This window comes from Furipterus horrens, unplaced genomic scaffold, assembly GCF_987537825.1.
Source record: "Furipterus horrens unplaced genomic scaffold, mFurHor1.1.pri manual_scaffold_9, whole genome shotgun sequence".
Taxonomy (NCBI): Eukaryota; Metazoa; Chordata; class Mammalia; order Chiroptera; family Furipteridae; genus Furipterus; species Furipterus horrens.
Window position 1 is genome coordinate 72,321,308 of NW_028327179.1, and position 20,767 is coordinate 72,342,074.

Consider the following 20,767-nt stretch of genomic DNA (forward strand, 5'->3'; position numbering starts at 1 on the left):
GAGACCGAGTGTGTCATTCTAAGCCTCCATCTTGGCCGGAAGTCCAGTTATGCTTCTTAATCCCTGCACTCATTCCCTTTTCTCCTCTTCCCCCGCCTAGCTGATAACTCTCCAAATAATCTCCATACCTATGATTCTGTTTCTGTTCTGGTTGTTTGCTTAGTTTGTTTTGTTCTTGTTTTTTTTTTAGATTCAGTTGTTGATAGTTATGAGTTTGTTGTCATTTTAATGTTCATAGTTTTGATCTCCTTTTTAAGTAAGTCCCTTTATATTTCATATAATAAGGGGTGATGATAATGAACTCCATTAGCTTTACCTTGTCTGGGAAGAGCTTTATCTATCCTTCAGTTCTACATGGTAGCTTTGCTGGATAGAGAATCTAGGTTGTAGGTCTTTGCTTATCATCATTTTGAATACTTCTTGCCAGTCCCTTCTAGCCTGCAAAGTTTCTTTTGAGGAATCAGCTGATAGTCTTATGGGGACACATTTATAAGTAACTCTCTTCTTTTCTCTTGCTGCTTTTAAGATTCTCTCTTTATCTTTAAACTTTGGCATTTTAATTATGATGTGTCTTGGTGTGGTCCTCTTTGGATCCAAGTTGTCCAGACTCTGTTCTCCCTGGACTTCTATGTCTATTTCCTTCACCAAATTAAGGAAGTTTTCCTTCATTATTTTTTCAAGTAAGTTTTCAATTTCTTGTTCTTCCTCTTCTCCTTCTGGCACTCCTATGATTCAGATATTTGTTCATTTAAAGTTGTCCCAGAGGTTCCTGAGTCTCTCCTTGTTGTTTTTTTGTTTGTTTGTTTGTTTTTTTCAGTTCTTGTTTCTACTTTCTGTTCTGGTTGACTGTTTATTTCTTGTTATATTCCAAATTATTGATTTGAATCTCATCTTTCTTCCCTTCACTCTTGGTGCCCTGTGGTTTTTTCTTTATTTCCCTTGGTGTAGCCTTAATTTCTTCCCTATTCTTTTGCTGTACTCATTGAGTTCTCTGACCATCCTTATTACCAGTGTCTTGAACTTGCATCTGATAGGTTGGCTATCTCTGTTTTGTTTAGTTCTTTTTCTGTTTTTTTTTTTTTCTTCTTCTATTCTTTCATGTGAGCCCTACTTCTTTGTGTCCTCAGTCTGGCATCCTTCCTGTGTTTGTTTCTGCATATTAGGTATAGCTGCTTTTGCTTTCTATCTTAGTAGCATGGCCTATGTATCAAAGGCATCTGTAAATTGTGTGGGGAGGAAACTTAGGTAATTTCCAGGGTGTAGCCACCCACCTCACTGCTTTCTGTCTCTGTTTGTGTTGGGGGGCTTGGAGGTGGTACAGTGCTGCTGCCTGGCTTCTGGTGATATGCCCATCACTTGCCCCATTTCCAGTCAGTTCACCACTTCCCCTATGTCATTGATGCCCTTCCAGTAGCTTCCCTGCAGTTTGTGTACATTCTAAGATCATGCAGGCCCTTTAAGTGGTGAAAATCTTGCAGTTTTTCCTGCTGTCCCAACCCCCACTGGTTTTTATAACCAGAGATAATGGGGGTTTGTTTTTCTGGTGCCAGAACCATGGGCTATGTGGTCCGACTTGGGGCTAGGACTGCTTGCTCCCAGGATATCACTCCTGATTTTTATCCATTACATGTGAATGTGGGACCTATTCTTTTGCCACCACCACCATCACCGCTACCACCACCACCACCACCACCACCATTTCTCTGGGCCACACTGCCTTTCCACCCCATCTCCACTACTCCACTCTTCCTACCCTTCTGGATGAATGTGGCTTCTTTAAATCTTTGGTTGTTGAACTTCTGTATAGCTCAATTTTCTGACAGTTCTTGTTGTTATTTATTTTTTTTTTTTTTTGAGATCTGGTTGAAATCTTTCTATGGTTTTGCAGAGGCGAAGCATGTCTACCTATGCCTTCATCTTGACTGGAAGTTTGATCATGTTTTTTAAATAGATATGTAAACATCTACAAGGTAGAGTTGTTATTTTGGGGATATAAGATTCATTTAATTTGGCATCTTGATTTCGGGAGACCACCAGGAGATAAAGAATAATTACAATAGGTTTCAATCTGTGTAGTATTAAAATGGTGACTCAGTTACTCTGAAAAGAAGGTACTGAGACTCTTCTATTCATGGTACAGTGCAATTACAACTAGCACCAAATCTAACACTATTTAACTTTCCACATAATAGTTTAATTTATTTTGATCCAAAATTCTCAGAGAGGAGATGCATTGAAGTTATTGGAAAACACTGACTTGAACTTAGGGTAGATATTAAAAGCTTATTTATGAGAAGTACCCTGGCTTATTCAACAGGCCACTGAGAAGCCTGGCAAAACAAATCCTGGAAAAGAATTAGCAAGTGTCAAGTATATAAATAACAAGACAATTTTGTTATGTATGAACCAGTAAGATTTGTTCGTGTTAAATGAAAAACATGTCAAACATACTGCAATATCAGCATTTCAATAATATGAGGAAACCAGAGCAGTAACTAAAAACTTTAAAGCTAAACAAAAGATTGACAAGTTATCTGAATCTAGTCTCATTCCAACATAAAAACTGAGTGCTCCAAAAATCAGTATTTGCTTCTTAAGGAAAAGGAACATGTCATTTATCCTAGTCATTAAAACTCTGACCAGTGATAAAAGGGCCTGGACCACTTTTTATCAAACATTCTTGATATGACTTTAAAGAAAATCACTTCTTCCTATTGAAATTTTTCTCCTCTTCTGTCCATACCTCACCTATGCAAGGCATATTCAGATTGGTTATACAAAGCTAAATGATTTTTTTTAAAAGGAATAATGTAAGGGGAAGGAAATGAACATTTATTCAGTGCCTCTAAATGTTGGGCAGCTTATTCACTAAATAACTACAGGAATGTTCAATCTCACTCAAAGCACCTTCCTCCACGTGCTGAATCTGAGTCAACCTCAGAACACAGAGTTTGCCTCTAAGTCTCCAGTAGCACCTGTACTCGCCTTGCTATTTATGGCATTCTCACTTCCATACTACGCTCTTATAATTTTTAGGTAATAAGAATATTTTTAATATGTTTTTGCTTTCCAAAATTCTTTCCTTATCAATCAGGATGGATGTAATAATTTGATTTGACAATTTTCCAGTTGCCTATCTGTGAGGAGTAACCAGCCCAACCTATCTTCTCTGGGAAAGTGTAGCTACCTGAACTTAGTCTTGTTTATTGTCAGGCCTGAACCTGATGCTTGCTTATTTATTAAGGACAGTATCTAAGTACTGGGATTGTTTCAGATTTGTTAATTTTTAAGTTTTTATTTATGTTTGCCACTAGGACAAACTATAGGTCTCTGCTTCTGGCTTGAGCCCACCCTTAGAAATGATGTGTGTTAAGACACTTATCTTCGTTTTTCCTTGATATAAAATGGGTATTTTCAACCTTTTTGTTATTACTGAAGGTCTGTAATTAATGAAGCCAGCACGAGGGATCCAATTTTATTGCCACCTTCTGTATTCTGTTCCAGATCAAAATTAGTCAGAATGGGGAGTACACAAAAAGGTTTGAATAAATAAGTGAAAAGCTTGCCCTGGTGTGATTAAAAATTAAACAGTTTCAGTGTTTTTTGATTGAAATATAGTACTAGCTAACATTTATGGTAGAGTATCTGTATATCACAGGAGTAATGTCATCACTCTTATATTCTAGGTGGGCCTCTTGGGAAGAACTGGGTCAGGGAAGAGTACTTTGCTATCGGCTCTTTTGAGACTGCTGAACACCGAAGGAGAAATCCAAATAGATGGTGTGTCTTGGGATTCAATAACTTTGCAACAATGGAGGAAAGCCTTTGGAGTTATACCACAGGTAAGCTGGAAAGACTTACTAGGGAAAAAAGTAACTAAATACAATTTTACCATTATTTGATGCTTGTACTCAAGAAATTCCAATTTTCCTGAAAAATATATTCGCTATATATTTCTGTCCATTTTGTGCAATGGAACATTTTCATTGGGAGAAAAACTATCTCTAAAAGTTTAGAATTCTCTGACATCCCATTATGGAAATATTAATAGTTTTGGTAGCCTGTCCCAGACACAGAATCTATAGTAAAAGCATGGGGATTTTGTTTTCATCAGCTTATTTTTTCCTGCTTCAGTGGTCTGTGTTCCAAATTAGCAATCACAGCAGGTTGAGAAATTCTTTGCAAGATATAAAAGATGCCTTTGAAATAACAAACACTTGGAAGCATGAGGTAGTAAAATTGAAAACAAAAAATGTAAAGATTGTTTTTTGTTCTTTTGATAAGAATGAATCATGTCAGATTAATCTGTAGATATTTTTTGAAAGTCACTTTTTGATGCAGGTCACAAAGGATCTCTATCCTCACTGGCTAAATATCATTCTGTTATGCAAGAGGGATTCTTATATATGAGAAAAATAGTAATGGTTCCATTTTTAAATGATCCAAGTGGAAACCAATGAATGTCTTTAATGTGAGCAGATCTGAAAGGCATGTGCTATATATCTACTAGTATTTGCTCTCATCTCTATGGATGTACAGTATTCACTCACTTATCATGGGTATTATGTTCTAGACACCCTCCCCACCCCCCGTGATAGGTGAAAATCTGCAAAGTAGGAACCTTACATTTATTTTAGTATTTATATATTTTTTAAGGCTTTATAAACCCTTCCCACACACTTATAAACCATTCCCAGTCCCTTATGAACCTTTCCCATTCCCTTATTAACCTTTTCCACGCTGTTATATATACTACTTATGTTCTTAAACATATTCTATACTCTTAAACCTACGTAACTTTAACAACATACATATACACTACAGCAAAATCCCGCGATATAGCAAAAAATCCGCGATCAATAATTAAATATAATATTTTTTTAAATCCCACAATACAGTGAGGCCGCGATAAGTGAACCACAATATAGAAAGAGAGTACTGAAGTTGCTGTTTTAGTAATCATTTTGCCCTCTTTGTTTTAATGGGCACTGAATCCATTCCACTACCATGGTACTCAAAATTATCTACTCTTAATATAAAGGTAAATTGCTAAGAGCATCTCCCAGTAGATTGACTATAAAGCTAGCCTAAGAAAAAGCTTGTATTTTTTGATAGATTACCTTTGTAAATGTTTATTCTGTTCAGCTAATGAGGCGGTAAATATTGTGTCTCTAGACTGATACTTTTAGTTAATTTGTCTGAACTTTGCCATGTTGCCAGATGCTTAATCCTAGTTGAACTTTGAAAAACAATATTTTTTCTTCAGAAAGAAAAAAAGAGATTGTTAGATGATTTAAAGGTAAACTGTGGGACTACAAGTATCCCAGGATGATATCATTAGGCAAAATGACAATGTTGAAGAACACAGAATAGAATCTTGTTGTCTCAGAAGAATTGCTGTTCAGTTGACTCTAAGTTTTCTGATCCCGTTTTTTAATAATAAAATGAAACTTTTGTTTCCTTGTTATTCACAAAATCCTGCCTATTAGAATAAGCTAAGTTCTAAAAAAAATAAATTCTATTTCACTGGAAGTCCTTTAGTTTAATTGTCATGTGATACAGAGGTTTTTGTTTTTTTAAGTGTTCTATTTAGAAACCCAAATATGCAAGACCTGAAGGAAAACTGAGTGGGTCAGAGTTATGAAAATTCTTTATCTTACCTTTCTGACAAAATGAATCTTCTAAAGTTGACTTTATTTCATTTTCTCTCTTATATGCCTTTAAGGTTTTTATAACCTAAACAAGAAATACTTTGAGATATGCCTTTACAAATGTGTTATCATGCTAACAAAAATGCTTCTCATTGTATGTGTTTATAACCTTGGTTTCTGGGAGTGTCTCTGAGTACCACAAGACTGTCTATAGACAAATGTATTATTTCTTCTACAGTGACATCTTGAGACCATTCAGTGAATACCTAAGAAAGAGAGAAAGAGTGCAAACTCTTCATACCTTTTAAACATCCAAATTAAGAGATGCTTTTAATTTTTATCCTTCCTGTGAGTTTGACCCTAAAGAAGAGAAAATAAGGAAAAAGAAAATAAAAACCCTATAAGAACTTTTTTATTGCTTTTCTTTTTCTTCCTTTCATCTTTCTGACCTTGCAAGGGCATAGTTCCCCCCAAGATCTCTGACACTGGGACATCAGAGATCTCTGGGTCAATTAGCTACTTGTTTTCAAACACATGAAACAGGAATTTTGAGCCAGAAACTTGCCTTCTCCAACAGTGAACCTGAGACACTGGCCATGGAATATCAAAATATTATTAGTTTTGGCAAGTTCTTGCAATTTTTTTTCTCTGTACTTCCCTCCTACAGCTAGAGTGTAATTTTGGAGGATGCACCAGCCTGGAAAACAAGGTATTGTATACATTTCAAGGTGGAGTCTTCCTTAATTTGTTCTACTTTACCCGTGAGCTCTGAGAGCATGGAGAGTAGACAATGAGGCCTACAGTCATAATCCCACTGGCTTAGGCAATTTGAAGATGAGACTTAAAATTGTTCATTAGCCTTGAACTTTGTTAAGTACTTAATTCATGACAAACAGAAAAATAATTTTTTAATGTATTTTAAAAGCTTCAGTTAAAAGTTTGAAAGGCTGCAAAGCTATTCTGAGGCAATGAGTAAGCTTATTCTTGCAAAGAGACTTTCTCATTCAAAACTAATCCATGCCCACATATGACTATGACAACAAAGTTGGAACATCTTTTGCTGTAAGAGATACTAGATTGTTCCAAAATATCTATCTGTACGTATGAACAATGAAGTTGGGAGCGCAACAGTTCTCATTCAGTTTAACAATAATTCACAATTTAACAATTAGTTATTAAACTCCTTCTATATGCTTAAATAAGTACTATAGATTCAATAGTTATGTTAGTGGTATCAAGCTCCCAATCCAACCTAGGAGCTTCCAATGAGAAGCTCAAATTTACACTCATTGCTGTAAGTCAGGGATCAAAGGAAGAAACAAAAATGATAAATTAAACATATGTAATTAAGTATAGTCATGAGTCATGGCAGGTGCTAGTCAGGGAGTGCTGTAGGCAATTTTGAGAGAATCCAGCCCCAGCATATCACTGTGTCCTTCCTTCTTTTCTACTCCCATGGCTGTATTTTTCTCTTCATCTTCTTCTTTGCATCTCTCCATTACAGTAGTCCCTCTCTATATCGCAGTTCACTTATTGCAGCCTCACTGTATAGCAGCAGGGTTTTTAAAAATATTATGTTTAATTATTTATTGCAGATTTTTTTACTACATCGTGGGATTTTGCAGTATTGTATATGTATGTTGTTAAAGTTACATAGGTTTAAGAGTATAGAATACATTTAAGAACATAAGTAGTGTTTATAAAAGTGTGGGAAAGGTTAAGGGAGTGGGAAAGGTTCATAAGGGACTGGGAACAATTTATAAGTGTGTGGGAAGGGTTTATAAAGCCTTAAATATATGTATATAAATACTAAAATAAATGTAAGGTTCCTACTTCACGGATTTTCATCTATCGCGGGGGGTCGGGGTTCTAGAATGTAATACCCATGATAAGTGAGGGAATACTTTATATTTTGCACACAAATTAAGCTTTTTAAAGCAACATTAGAATTTTATGATTTGCCTTTTGGGAACTCCTTCTTCCACTGAATAGATCCTGATTCTTCCATTGTGGTTACGTCCCTGATAGTCAGGTCCCAACCCAACCTTTCCAGACAGATCCACCACTCTTCTCACTTGGGCACTTCTATGTTTCATTCCAGCTGGACTTACTGTGCCATGAAAGATACCTCACTTTTCTCTCTCATTTCCTATGTTCATGCACTTCCTCTAAGACAATCTCCGTTCACCACTGTCACTTTGCCATCACAAATATTAAACTCTGCCAGGTGGTCTTTTCTGACTCACTTTCTTATCCCCATTAACCCTGACTCTAACCTCATCTCTCTACTCCCAAAACCCAGTCCCAGATGAGATCTAGAACTATGTTTATGTATCTCTCCTGCTACTTCTCTATGTCTTGTCTTAGGATTATCTCTGTATTTCTTTAATTTTCACTAGTATTATAAACACTTTGCAGACACTTTAGTTAAAGAAGCAGAATTTAAACACAAAATCATCACCAGTCAGAGAACACAGCCAGAAATGATAAATAAAACATAGATTTTTTTACCTTGCTAATTTTTGTATCTCTTATTATAGCATATAACACGATAGCTTTCATGGTAGGAATTCAATATACATTGTTTGTGTTGAGTCATTAAATGCTTTATCTCTTTTACTAGAAATTATAGTTCTATTAGTATCCATATTTTACTAGTTGTATAATCTTAGACAAGATATTTAATTTCTCTGAGCCTTAGTTTCCTTATTTATAAAATGGGTATACTGGTAGTAACTCCTTCATTGGATTTTTTTTCAGGATTAAATAAGTAAAGTAATAAGTAATATACTTAGTCTACTCTCTGGCATGTAGTAAATACGATACACTGGGTTGTGGTGGTTGGTATCATTTATAGTTCCTTAAGGGCAATGGATAATGTCCTCCTCATCTTTGTATTGAATTGAAGATATATATCCAAATAGGTATGGATAATTTCACAAAGGAGGTAATAATTAAGGTGGTCCATAAAGTTTCTAGGTTTTAGAGAGGTTTGGGGCACGGAGTTGTGGAAAGGCTATTCCAGGATCCAAGGCAGGGATATTATGAGCAAGTACAGAGATGGGAACTAGAAAAAGCTGAGAGACTTAAGGAAGAGGAGGCTATGTGTTAGCGTTGGGAGAAAGAGGAAAGATTTCAAAAGTGAGGGATGAGTTGACTCTTTTGAGCTAGTAAGGGGTAGTGAAATGGTGGTAGAATGGTGTGCAGCTGTTAGCAGCATGGGGATGATGTACTTCAGATAGGCAGAATCAGGAGCAAGGAAATGAGTGGGAGCTGTACTGTGATAAAATTAATGAGGAAGACAGTGGGAGTGGAGTTCCAAAATCAAGGGAGGAAAATAAACTAGTATGGTTATCAGTACAATACAATATTAGTATTTCTGAGCCTAAAAATTTGATGTCTTTGATAATTTGGTCAGATCTAGAAAACACTTTTTATGCTACCTCTGAAAAAGTATATGCTAAAATGTTGTCTTATAATAGGTTTTAAAGCATTAAATGACGTTACAGAAAACAATAATTTGAACATCTTACATGTAATCATTTACAAATAAATGCTATGTACATTGACCTTATAAAATTATTCTCTATTTGTTATAAACTTTAAACATTTTTGACTAACAAATACTTTATTTACCTTGTTCTCATTAATAGATGTTCTTAAAAACAAAGCAAAACTTATTTTTAAACATCGTATAATTCATTACATTCTTGATTTATTCAAATCGGATGAATTTCTATTTTTCAGACTCAACTTGTAAAAAATTTTGCAGACATGTCCAAAAGAGGAGATCACAGTAACTGTGGTGCTTATAAGCATTTGAGTGATACCTTAAGAGAACTCAGCATGATAAAAATATATATACATATTAACATATACACATTCATGTATATATGTGTGTTTTTACAGTTGTTTGTATGGAAAATAATGCAGTAATTAATAAATGGCAACAGAAGAATAAACTGCGCTTTGCATACTTAGAACTGTAAACCAACTTTTACCCCACCCTGTATATATTCTGAGTAAAAAAAAAAAAAAAAGACACTTTATCCTTAAGAATAGAAGTAATTTCTCTGACTCATTTAACTTATTCTACATTCAGTTATCACAGAATCCAAACTGCTTTTTTGTTTTTCACATAATATCCAAAGTATAAAACATACTGCTTACTGCAGTGATATATGAGCAACTTTGAGCACTCCATGTAGGCTTGGCTGTCTTAAGTCAGCTTCAGGAAGGATATTAGTCAGGCAATGAACAATGGTGCTCTCTTTATTTTTCCTTGAGTCCCAAGAATTGCTCTTTATACCACACATACATGACCTTAAATATCAAATATTTTCATATCCTAGTTTTGCTATTTGGTGAACAGTTTCTTTAAAGAGGGATTTATAGTTTCATATATAAATATGAAACTATATATATACATATGTATATATATAGCTATACAATCAGTATGACTGTGTTATCTAACTTTTAAGGGACTTGGCTATTGCATTTGTAAGCCAGGAAAAAGGATGTAGATGACCTTCAAAGATGTCTCGGCTTTAGAGATAAGTTTGTGGAAACTTCAAGCAAGAGAGTACCAGATGTGATTTGTGAGATGGGAATGGAATGTTTGATTTAATTGTATGAAATTGAATTTTAACTGAATCAGTTAACTTTTCTTTAAAATTAAAGCATTTCCATGGCCAATGTGGCTCAGTTCGTAGGACATTTTTCCGCAAAGCAAAAGATCTGAGGTTCGATTCCTGGTTAGGGCATGTGCCTAGGTTGCAGGTTCAGATGTAGTTGGTCATGGGAAGACTGTAGGGGGTGAGATTCTTAGGCAAGGAGACTAGAATGTGTAAAGAAAGTGAGGGGGTAAAAGAAAACCATATGGCTGGAGTGAAATGGGGAGGGGTATGGAGAAGGGCACTAAATGAGCTAGAAGGAGTGGAAGGGGCTAAATCATGTATCATCTGTCGACCCTCTTATATTTTCCCTGAGTGCAATGGAAAGCCACTGAAGATTTTTCAAAAGATTAATGACATAATCCAATTTATACTTGTAATGATTGCTTTGGTTGCTAAGTGAGAGTAGACTGGAATGGAGACAAGAGTGAAGAAAAAAGATCAGTTAGGAGCTTCTTGCAGTGTTCCAGAGAGAGGTGCTAATGGCTTGAATTATGTGGTAGCAATAGAGCTAGAAAATAAATGGACTTGAGATATATTTTGGGAAAACCATTCACCGGACTGAGATTCATTTCCTTTGGGAGGACTAGCAAAAAAGATAAATCATGAATAACTCTGAAGTTTCTGGATTGAGGAAATGAAGGAGTCATGTATTAAAATTGAAAGCCTAGATGTATAGTAGATTTGAGAAGAAAGATGGCATTTCCCATTTTCAGTGAGAACACTGAGGCTCAAAGAGCATGGGTTCTTATTTCCAGGTATATCTACCAAGTCAGAGCTAAATTACTATACCATCTTTGCAAACCACTTTATCTTTAATAACTTCTGATGTCATGATACCTTTGGCCTCTACCAAAGGTCATTCAGAATAACAGCACTATTCCAATTACCTGCAGTAAAAATTTCTGTTGTGCTGTTCCATTAGATATGTTAGTTTCCTTGAAACTTACAAAGACACTATATCCCCTATGGAACTTTTCAGCTCAGGTTCTGCTTAGGAAGAGGAAGCTAATCTCTCCATTGACAGTGCAGGACCTGAGCAGTCATCAGTGATATGGATAGCAGTACTTTTAACCAAGACTACGTTACTGAGCACTGTTGGGATCTAATGGACCCACAAGGCTGCTCCTTCCCAACCTTTAATCTATCCTGAGCTCCATATCAGGGGAAAAATTTTGTAGGATTTGAGGCATTTTGCGATGATGGTGGGGAACACAGGGTTGAAGACAAACACCCTCAGGTTCTGCTAGTTGAGTGATCTTGGGAAAGCCACTTAAATTTTCCCTGCTGTGATGGCTTCATGTTCAATAATAGGATCCATTTCATAAGGTTGATATGAAGATGAAGAGATATTACACATAAAGAGCCTAACCTGGCACCATAAGCCAGAGTTCTGTGTTTCAGCCGCTTAACTCCCAGTGAAGATAACTTTTCTGAAGGTACATAACACATTATCTGATGTTTGGTAAGCTCTCACAGTTACTTCCCATCCCTCTCAGTAATGCTAGAAACCTTTCATATTAAGAACTACAACATTCAAAGAAAAACGTAAAAAAATACTAAATGGCAAAATTCCATTGGCAAGCCTTTGAGTTTTAGGTACTAAATAAAACCACTTTCTTGCTGATTTAACTCAAGTTCTCAGAGCCACTTCTTTAATTTTCCTTAGTTTATCCAAATTCTCTGATAACTTCCTTTGTCTGCTCTCTTTAACTTATTTGGACATTACTTTCATTTCTTTGGAAGCTTGGAGGAGGATGCACAGATATATCTATCTTGTATCTTATGATAAGATGAGTCACCTAGTCAAGTCTTATATCCACTTCTGTAAAGCAATGTATGCATCCCTTAGGAAGAATTTCAATGCAGGTTAAGTGAAAACAGATAAGGTTCTTATTGGGGTTCCAGAGGGTTCCTGACTATTTGGCAACACTTTGTTCTTTAAGCCATCAATTATGTACTGGAGAATGAGGTCTCTAATGCCTCTTGTTCTGTCTGAGAGGCACAGACACCATTAATCTGGAGGCATCTTGCCTTGTGCACTTCCTTATAGATCAGATTGGTACTGACCATTCTCTCTCAGTCTAAGGCAATTTGTGAAGACTAAGACTTCAAGAAATTCAGTTCTTAATTTTCCTTACTGCATGTTACTAACCAAAGGCAAAAGAAAAAGGCAAAGCAGAAAATACTCTGAACATTAACATCAGAAATATTTTTCAGTTCACCCATAGGCACAAAGAACTAAATATTATTATTTTTGTATCAGCACTTTCCAGTTAGATAGAGAATTTCTTTCAAAACATTATTTTATCATATAGGTCAACTTAAATAGACAGTGACTCAGGATGATAGCTTAGCAGTGCTCCTTGCAGGGAGTTAGATTGTCATTGTGTTACCTCAGCAGGATCAGCCTCATCTGCCTTCCTTCCCTTTGTAACATGCATTTGGTTAAGTGAATATTTTATTTCTGATCTTTCACTGATTTCTAAGTTAATTCTCCTGAGCTTGTCTGGTTTTGAAAGTAGATGTGCGCCTTGGTTTATACACCAGATAAACATGTGTTGAAGTAAGTGTCTGTAATTCAATTTCAAACTCCCTTTAAAAGCTAAGTTTATAAAAGAAATTCAAGGAAAATACATTAATACAAAAGAAAACTTTGTTCAAACCATTGTAACTCATAATCTTAAAAAATTTAACTACTTAATATTGTACTTGTTTATAATAAGAAATATTCCTAGGAATAAAAAATTTAATTTCCTATAATTTACAATAACCTTAATTTTTTTATCCTAAATACATTGTGATTAGAAACATGTTCATAAGGGGATTCAAATGTAGCTATATTTTATTTATTAATAAAAGATACAAAGCAAATATAAAATGTTAAAAATTTAAGAAAACTAGATGGTAAGTACATGGGTGGGTATTGTATTATTTTAAAATATGTCTGCTGCTTGAAATATTTCATAATTAAATGTAGGAAAAATAAAAATATATTTAGGTTATTCATGCTTTCCTTTTTTTCTCCTTTATTACTATAGAAAGTATTTATCTTCTCTGGAACATTTAGAAAAAACTTGGATCCCTATGAAAAGTGGAATGATGAAGAAATATGGAAAGTTGCAGATGAGGTAAGGATGATAACTGAAATATTTTGAAAAAGGTAACATATGCACACATGAGTGGTTTGTCATAGCTGAGATAATTTTACACATCTGTGCATGTGTGTATATTTACAACTTTAAGCTGAAGAACTCTAACACATCTAGAGAACCCACCCAGTGTTTTGGATTAGACCTTCCCCTCTCCTCAGTGTTTAGTTTCCATCTACCAGGCCCCAGAAATAGCATTTCTTTGGCCTTCTTCCCCCCATCAATGAGATACGAACTAGGAGAGACCCAGACATCTACAGCCCACCAGGATTAGTCCTGATACAAAGAATCATCTCTACACCTTCTCATTTACTCCCTGTCTGGGTTTTGAAGCTTCCCCAACATAAGGAGGAGACTTTGCTTTTATATGATGTATTTCTCTGAGAAGCATTGTTTTAACACAGAAGGATCATGATCATTTTGTAGCACCTACAGATGACTATAGTCTTTTCTGAAAGCCATCAGGAATCAGATGCCTTTGGGAATGTGTTGGCTATGAGTGCTTCTAGGCACAATGCCAATGACCTAGATACTGCATACTCCATTCCTTGAGGTCATTAAGGCACCATATAGGATGTATATGAATTAAAATAAATTCATAATACCTTTTATTTACCCAATAGGTAGTGTATTATAATTGAAATTACTATACACAGGAATTTAGGGTGAGGGGAAAGAGCTAGAGTGAAATACTTGGTTCCTTTAATAGAACACCCAACAGTAAACTGACAATTATTGAAATGTAGGCATCGTGTTAAGGTAAGGGGGAACATAAATTGCTCTATTTCATTAAGCCTGAGGCTCAAATTCAAAGCTCTGGTTGGTGACAGACCACAATTATGGGACTGAAGAATATTGAAATTCAAAGGTCTTCTTAAGGAACAATATTATTCCATTATTTCCTGTCTTTTTGGTCATTGTTTAGCACAGTTCTGTTTATCCCAAATGTTCTTTCTTTTTCTGCCTTCATTCAGAGTGGATCTGCCTGAAGCTTTGAAATGCCCGTGAGTGTTAAACACTTACCCATTGAGTACCCAACCTTAATATGCTCCTAAATGCACTTAGATGAACCCTTTTTATTATCAAAGTTTCCTTATTACCCAACAAACAGGTTTCTTTAAAAAGAAAACATTAACTAAATTGCAAGTGACACATTTTAAGATCTTGGATGTGACTTCTGAAAATGAACTATAGAAACACAATGTGGTGGGAGAGAAACTTGGGAAGGGAGACACTAGACTATAAGATCTGCAAATGTTGCCAAGCCATAATAAAATTTACAGAAAATCGGGAATATAAAAATATCTAAAATTTTATAAGACATAGTTAAGGTTTTAAATACCAGTAGAATGCAAAATTTATATCTGTCTTGAGTTTCATTTGATTAAATTGTTTTGAGGTATTCTGTTTCTACTGGTCCTCTTTTTAATAATTTGCTATTTGAAAATGGAAATGTTGATGCTGTCCTTACATTAATGTCATATGCTTTGAGCAGTGGTGATAAGCTTTTTTTCTACAGAGACCTGAAAATAGTATACAGACAAATAAGCAACAGCCCAGAGAAGCAGAAAATAGTTTTAAAAGTTATAGGGCTTAGGCATTAAATCATATAACTTATCCAAACAGGAATATTGAGGGAGTGTCAGTTTCTAAACTGGACAGGATACTGGGAAAAAGTGTAAAGCAGAATGATCTGGGACAAACTAGGATGTATGTCATCATTGAGTCATCTCCATGACCTTGGTATGACTCATGTCTCTCAAGGAAAATAAACTGAGTAATGGCAGATAACCAAACTCCTGAATCTTATCCCAACAGCACCTCCTGCATAATTCCCCTTTTCCCAAATGAAAATCACAAGCATATGTGATGACAACAACAGACCAAGTAACATTTTATGCCTAGCTTGGATCTGGACCCAAACTCTAGATCCTTATATTTTCTGATCTAGACTAGATTGTGTCAAGCCAAGAGGATCATGCCTGGTTAGTAATGCTAAGGTTTGGAAGCAAAACTGGCCCAAACAGCTCCCTGTCCCTTTGTGCCCTAGGACCACACCTTCATCTTAGTACTCCATGAACTGAGATGGTCTAATTTCCATATTCCAAAACAAATCAGGGCAGATAGCTTCTTTCCAGAATCACTGACTTTACCAGCTGTATGGACAAAGAGAATCTCAAAACAGACTAAAGCCCAAGGGGAAACAAGAGACCCCTAGTTTTGTGGCCCAATAAATTGATAGCATTATTTGAACTTTTTAAATAATTTAAAACTTTTTTCATTATAGTTGACATAATATCATATTAGTTTCAGATGTATAACATAGTGATTATACATGTAAATCTTATGAAGTGATGACCAGGATAAATCCACTACCCATATGACACCATAAATAGTTATTACAGTATTATTGACTACATTCCCTATGCTGTACTTTACATCTACGTGACTATTCTCTAACTACCAATCTGTATTTCTTTTGTGTGTGTGTGTGTGTGTGTGTGTGTGTGTGTGTGTGTGTGTGTGTGGTGAAACATTTATTTACTTTTCCCATGAAGTCTCTTATCAGATTACAAAGTCCATCTCAAATAGACATTAGTCCCCCTTCTCTCTTGGCTCCTTGTCTCTCGACCTTCTTCCCTCTATCCTTTTTCCTAAATATTATCCTGTCCTCTGTCTCCCATTAGGTTCCCACCTCTATATTTATTTATTTATTTAAGTATATTTCATTATGTTGTTACAGTTGTCCCAATTTCTTTTCCCTTTGCTCCCCTCTTCCCAGTACCCACCTTTCCTCAGCAATCTCACCCCCCTTAGTTCATGTCCATGGGTTGTGCACATAACTTCTTTGGCTTCACCATTTCCTATATTATTCTTAACTTTCCCCTGTCTATTTTGTACCAACCAATTATGCTTCTTAATCCCTGCATCATTTCCCTGCTGATAACCCTCCAAATGATCCCCATACCTCTGATTCTGTTCCTATTCTGGTTTGCTTAGTTGAATTTTGTTTTTATTTTTTTAGATTCAGTTGTTGATAGTTATGAGTTTCTTGTCATTTTAATGTTTATAGTTTTGATCTTCTTTTTCTTAAATAAGTTCCTTTAACATTTTATTTAATAATGGCTTGGTGACAATGCACTCCTTTAGCTTTACCTCATCTGGGAAGCACTTTATCTGCTCTTCCGTTCTATATGATAGCTTTGCTGGATAGAGTAATCTTGGTTGTAAGTCATTGCTTTTCATCACTTTGAATACTTCTTGCCAATCCCTTCTGTTCACCAAAAGTTTCTTTTGAGAAATCAGCTGATAGTCTTATAGGGACCCCTTTGTAAGTAACTCTCTGTTTTTCTATTGCTGCTTTTAAGATTCTCTCTTTACCTTTAATCTTTGGCATTTTAATTATGATGTGTCTTGGTGTGGTCCTCTTTGGGTCTAGCTTGTTTGGGACTCTGTGCTTCCTGGACTTATATGTCTATTTCCTTCATCAAATTAAGAAAGTTTTCCTTCATTATTTTTGCACATAAGCCTTCAATTTCTTGCTCTTCCTCTTCTCCTTCTGACACCTCTATGATTCTGATGTTGGCACACTTAAAGTTATCCCAGAGGTTCTTAAACCTCTTCTCATTTTCTTTCAATTCTCTATTCCTCCTTCTGTACTAGCTGACTGTTTTTTTCTTTCTTATGTTCCAAATAATTGATTTGAACCCTGGTTTTCTTCCCTTCACCATTGGTTTTGTGTGGATTTTCCTCCATTTCATTTAGCATTGCCTTCCCTCCTTCCCTTATGTGTTTGCCATACTTAAGCATATCTGTCAAGTATTTGAGCATCTTTAACACCAGTGTTTTGAACTCCACATCTGTTAGGTTGATTATCTCATTATCTGTTAGGTTGGCTATCTCCTCATAGCTTAGTTCTCCCACTGGAACCTTGATCCATTCCCTCTTCTGGGCCATACTTGTGTCTCCTCATCTTGACAGGCTCCCTTATTTGTTTGCCTCTGTATCTTAGGTAGAGCTGTCACACCTGTTACATTGAAAGGGGTGCAGCCTTAGATATTCATCAGTACAGGGTGACCCATTTCTCTACGTTGTGGCGCTGTATGTGGGGGAGAGGTCTGAGAGGGAACAATGCCACTTGCTCCACACTCACCCCTTTTCCAGGCACTCCTCCCACTTCTTGTATGGGACTGATACCCCTCTAGCTGTTGCCCTGGTCGTCATTCCCAGAGTGGGTGGGTTTGTGGACATTCTAGGACTATAAGGGCTCTTTAAACAAGCAGGCTCTGATGAGAAACTGGCAGTTTCTTCCTCCACTCCAACCCCCAAGGTTTTTCAGTCAGAAGCAATAAGGCTTTATTTTCCCTGGCACTGGAACCATAACTGTGCATTATGGTCTGGTGCTGGGACCACTCCCCAGGTGTCCCTCCCAACTTTTTAAAATGTGTGACTGCACTTTCTGCCAGGCTGCTGCTGCTGTTGCCACATTGCTTCCTCTCTGCCCTGAGTCCATCCCTCTTACCTGTCTGGATGAGCATTTCTTCTTTATATCTTTGTTTGCTGGACTTCCATGCAGATCCATTTTCTGGAACTTCTGGTTGTCTCTAGTTTTGAGATAGTTGTATTCCTTCTTAGTTGTGGAGGGAGATACAACATGTCTATCTAGGCCTTTATCTTGGCCGGAAGTCCAATTTGTATTTCTTAATCCCTTACCCTCTTCATCCATCCCTTGTAAACATCAAAATGTTCTCTGTATATGAGTTTCTGTTTTGTTGGTCTGTTTATTTTGTTTTTTAGATGCTCATATAAATGAAATCATATGGCATTTGTGTTTATCTAACTTACATTACTCTACTCAGCACAATACTTTGTTCATCCATCTATGTTGTTGCAGATGACAAGATTTCTTTCTCTTTTATGGTTGAGTCATATTCCATTGTATTTATGTAATACTTATTTACCCATTCAAGCTTTTTGTGTTGTTTTCATTTTCATGAGATATGTTTTAATTTCTGTACTTTAAGTCTGTGTGTTCAATCTGAAACAAGTCTCTTATATACAGTGTACGTAAGCGGTCTTGTTTTCTTATTCATTCAGCTACCCTATGCCTTTTGATTGGAGCATTTAATCCATTTATAGCTAAAGTAATTGTTGATGGAAATGTAGTCATTGCCATTTTATTATTTATATTTTTAGTCTTTTCCCGCCTTCTTTTTTTTATGTGTTTTATTGATTACAGTGTTACATTTGTTCCAATTTCCCGTCCCTCTGCTCCCCTCCACCCGGTGGCCCCCCTCCCTCCCCTTGTCCCCCCCTTTTAGTCCATGTCCATTGGTTGTACATATAGTTCTTCTCAACCTCTCTCTGTCTATTCCATTCCCTCCTACGATGTTTCTTAATTCCTATACCATCTCCCTCCCTCTTCCCCTTCCCCTTCCCTGCTGACCTCCCCCCCCAATATGCTTCCCATATCTATAGTTCTCCTTCCACTCTCATTGCCTATTTAGTTTGCCTTTGCTTCAATTCCCCAGCTTCTGTTGTTTCTTGTGATGCAGTTTTCATTTTAGTGTTCATAGTTTTGATCCTCCTTTTTCTAAACCAGTCCTTTTAACATCTCATATAACAGTGGTTTGGATCTAATGAACTCTTTCAGTTTTATTTTGTCCTGGAAACACTTTCTCTGCCCTTCTATTCTGAATGACAGCTTCGCTGGATAAAGTATTCGTGGTTGTAGGTTTTTGCTTTTCATTACTTTGAATATTTCTTGCCAGTCCCTTCTTGCCTGCAGGGTCTCCCTTGAGAAGTCAGCTGATAGTCTAATTGGGACCCCTTTGTACATGATTCTTTTCTTCTCTCTTGCTGCTTTTAAGATTCTCTCTTTATCTTTAACTTTTGACATTTTGATTATAATGTGTCTTGGAGTGGTTCTCCGTGGGTCCAGTTGTTTTGGAACTCTCTGTGCTTCCTGGACCTGTAAGTCTATTTCCTTCCCCAAGTTTGGGAAGTTCGGCTTTATTATATTTCCACTTAATTTTTCAATTTCTAGTTCTTCTTCTTCGCCCTCTGGCAATCCTATAATCGGTATATTCGATCTCTTATAGCTGTCCCAGAGTTTTCTAATCCTCTCATTCTTGTTTCCCTTTCCTCTCTCTGCACTGGTTGACTGTTTGTTCCTTCTCTATGTTCTGGTTTGTTGATTTGAACTCTGGATTTTACTTTCTCACCATCTGTCTCGTATGAGGTTTTGTTCCTTTCAGTATAAGTGTTTTTCAATTCTTTCTCATCTGTTTCCAGATCTTTTGTTAATTCTGTAAGCCACCTGATAATAATGGCCCTGAACTGAGCCTCTGACAGGTTTCTTATTTGATCATCTGTCAGGTTCTTCATCTGTTGCCTGGTGAGCTGCGCCACTGGGATTTCTATAGTTGTCTGCCTCATTTTGACAGATGCATTTTGCTTTCTTGGGCCGGCTATAGGGGGCAGTGCCTGTGTACTCATCACAACCCAGCGACCAGCGGTGGTCCAGCAACCTTTCTCACTGCGCTGTGGCACTTTGTCGTCACTGCTGAGCAACCAGTGGCTACCCACAACCTATTTTGCAATGCTGTGGCGCTTTGTGTGGGGGCGGGGGTCCAAGATGGATTCCCACAGTTATTCTGCTAGGAGACTGGGATCCGTCCTCCCGCCCTCTGAGCCTCACTGTTCGGGGTGATGTGGTGGCTGCTTTTCCGAGCGCTGGGGTCACAAGGTGCCGGGGTTAGACTGCAGCTAAGACCGCTCTCCCCGCCGCTGTCCCTGGTGCTACCGCAAACAGCACCGCCCACTTTCGCTCTTACCTGCCCAAAGGGCGCCGCTGGTTTATAACTTTGTACATTGGGCTTCCGCACAGTTTTATTTTCTGGAATTTCTAGGTATCTTTTGTTTTGAAGTAGTTGTATTCCTCTCTAGTTGTAGAGGGAGACCGAGCGTGTCCGTCTAAGCCTCCATCTTGGCCGGAAGTAGAAAACCTCCCCCCTTCTTCTTATTAAAGAATTTCATTTAACATTTCTTGTAATACTGGTTTGGTGGTGATGAACTCCTTTAGCTTTTTCTCTTTTTTTTTGTCTGGGAAGTTCTTCATCTCTCTTTTCATTTTAAGTGGTAGCCTTGTCGAGTAGAGAAATCTAAGTTCTGGCTTTTCATCACTTTGAATATTTTGTGCTTATCCCTTCTGGCTTGCAAAATTTCTGTTGAGAAATCAGCTGACAGTCTTATGGGATCTCTTCAGAGGTAAATAACTGCTTTTTTTGCT

At 36.7% G+C, this 20,767-nt stretch overlaps 1 protein-coding gene across 1 annotated transcript in view; it reads left to right on the forward strand.

The window, feature by feature from the left end:
• Positions 1 to 20,767, forward strand: part of CFTR (CF transmembrane conductance regulator) — a 265,793-nt gene that overhangs the window by 228,777 nt on the left and 16,249 nt on the right. The window contains exons 23-24 of the mRNA XM_090287405.1: positions 3,687 to 3,842; positions 13,366 to 13,455. Coding sequence (XP_090143531.1) covers positions 3,687 to 3,842; positions 13,366 to 13,455 — 246 coding nt within the window. The remainder of the gene's footprint in view (positions 1 to 3,686; positions 3,843 to 13,365; positions 13,456 to 20,767) is intronic.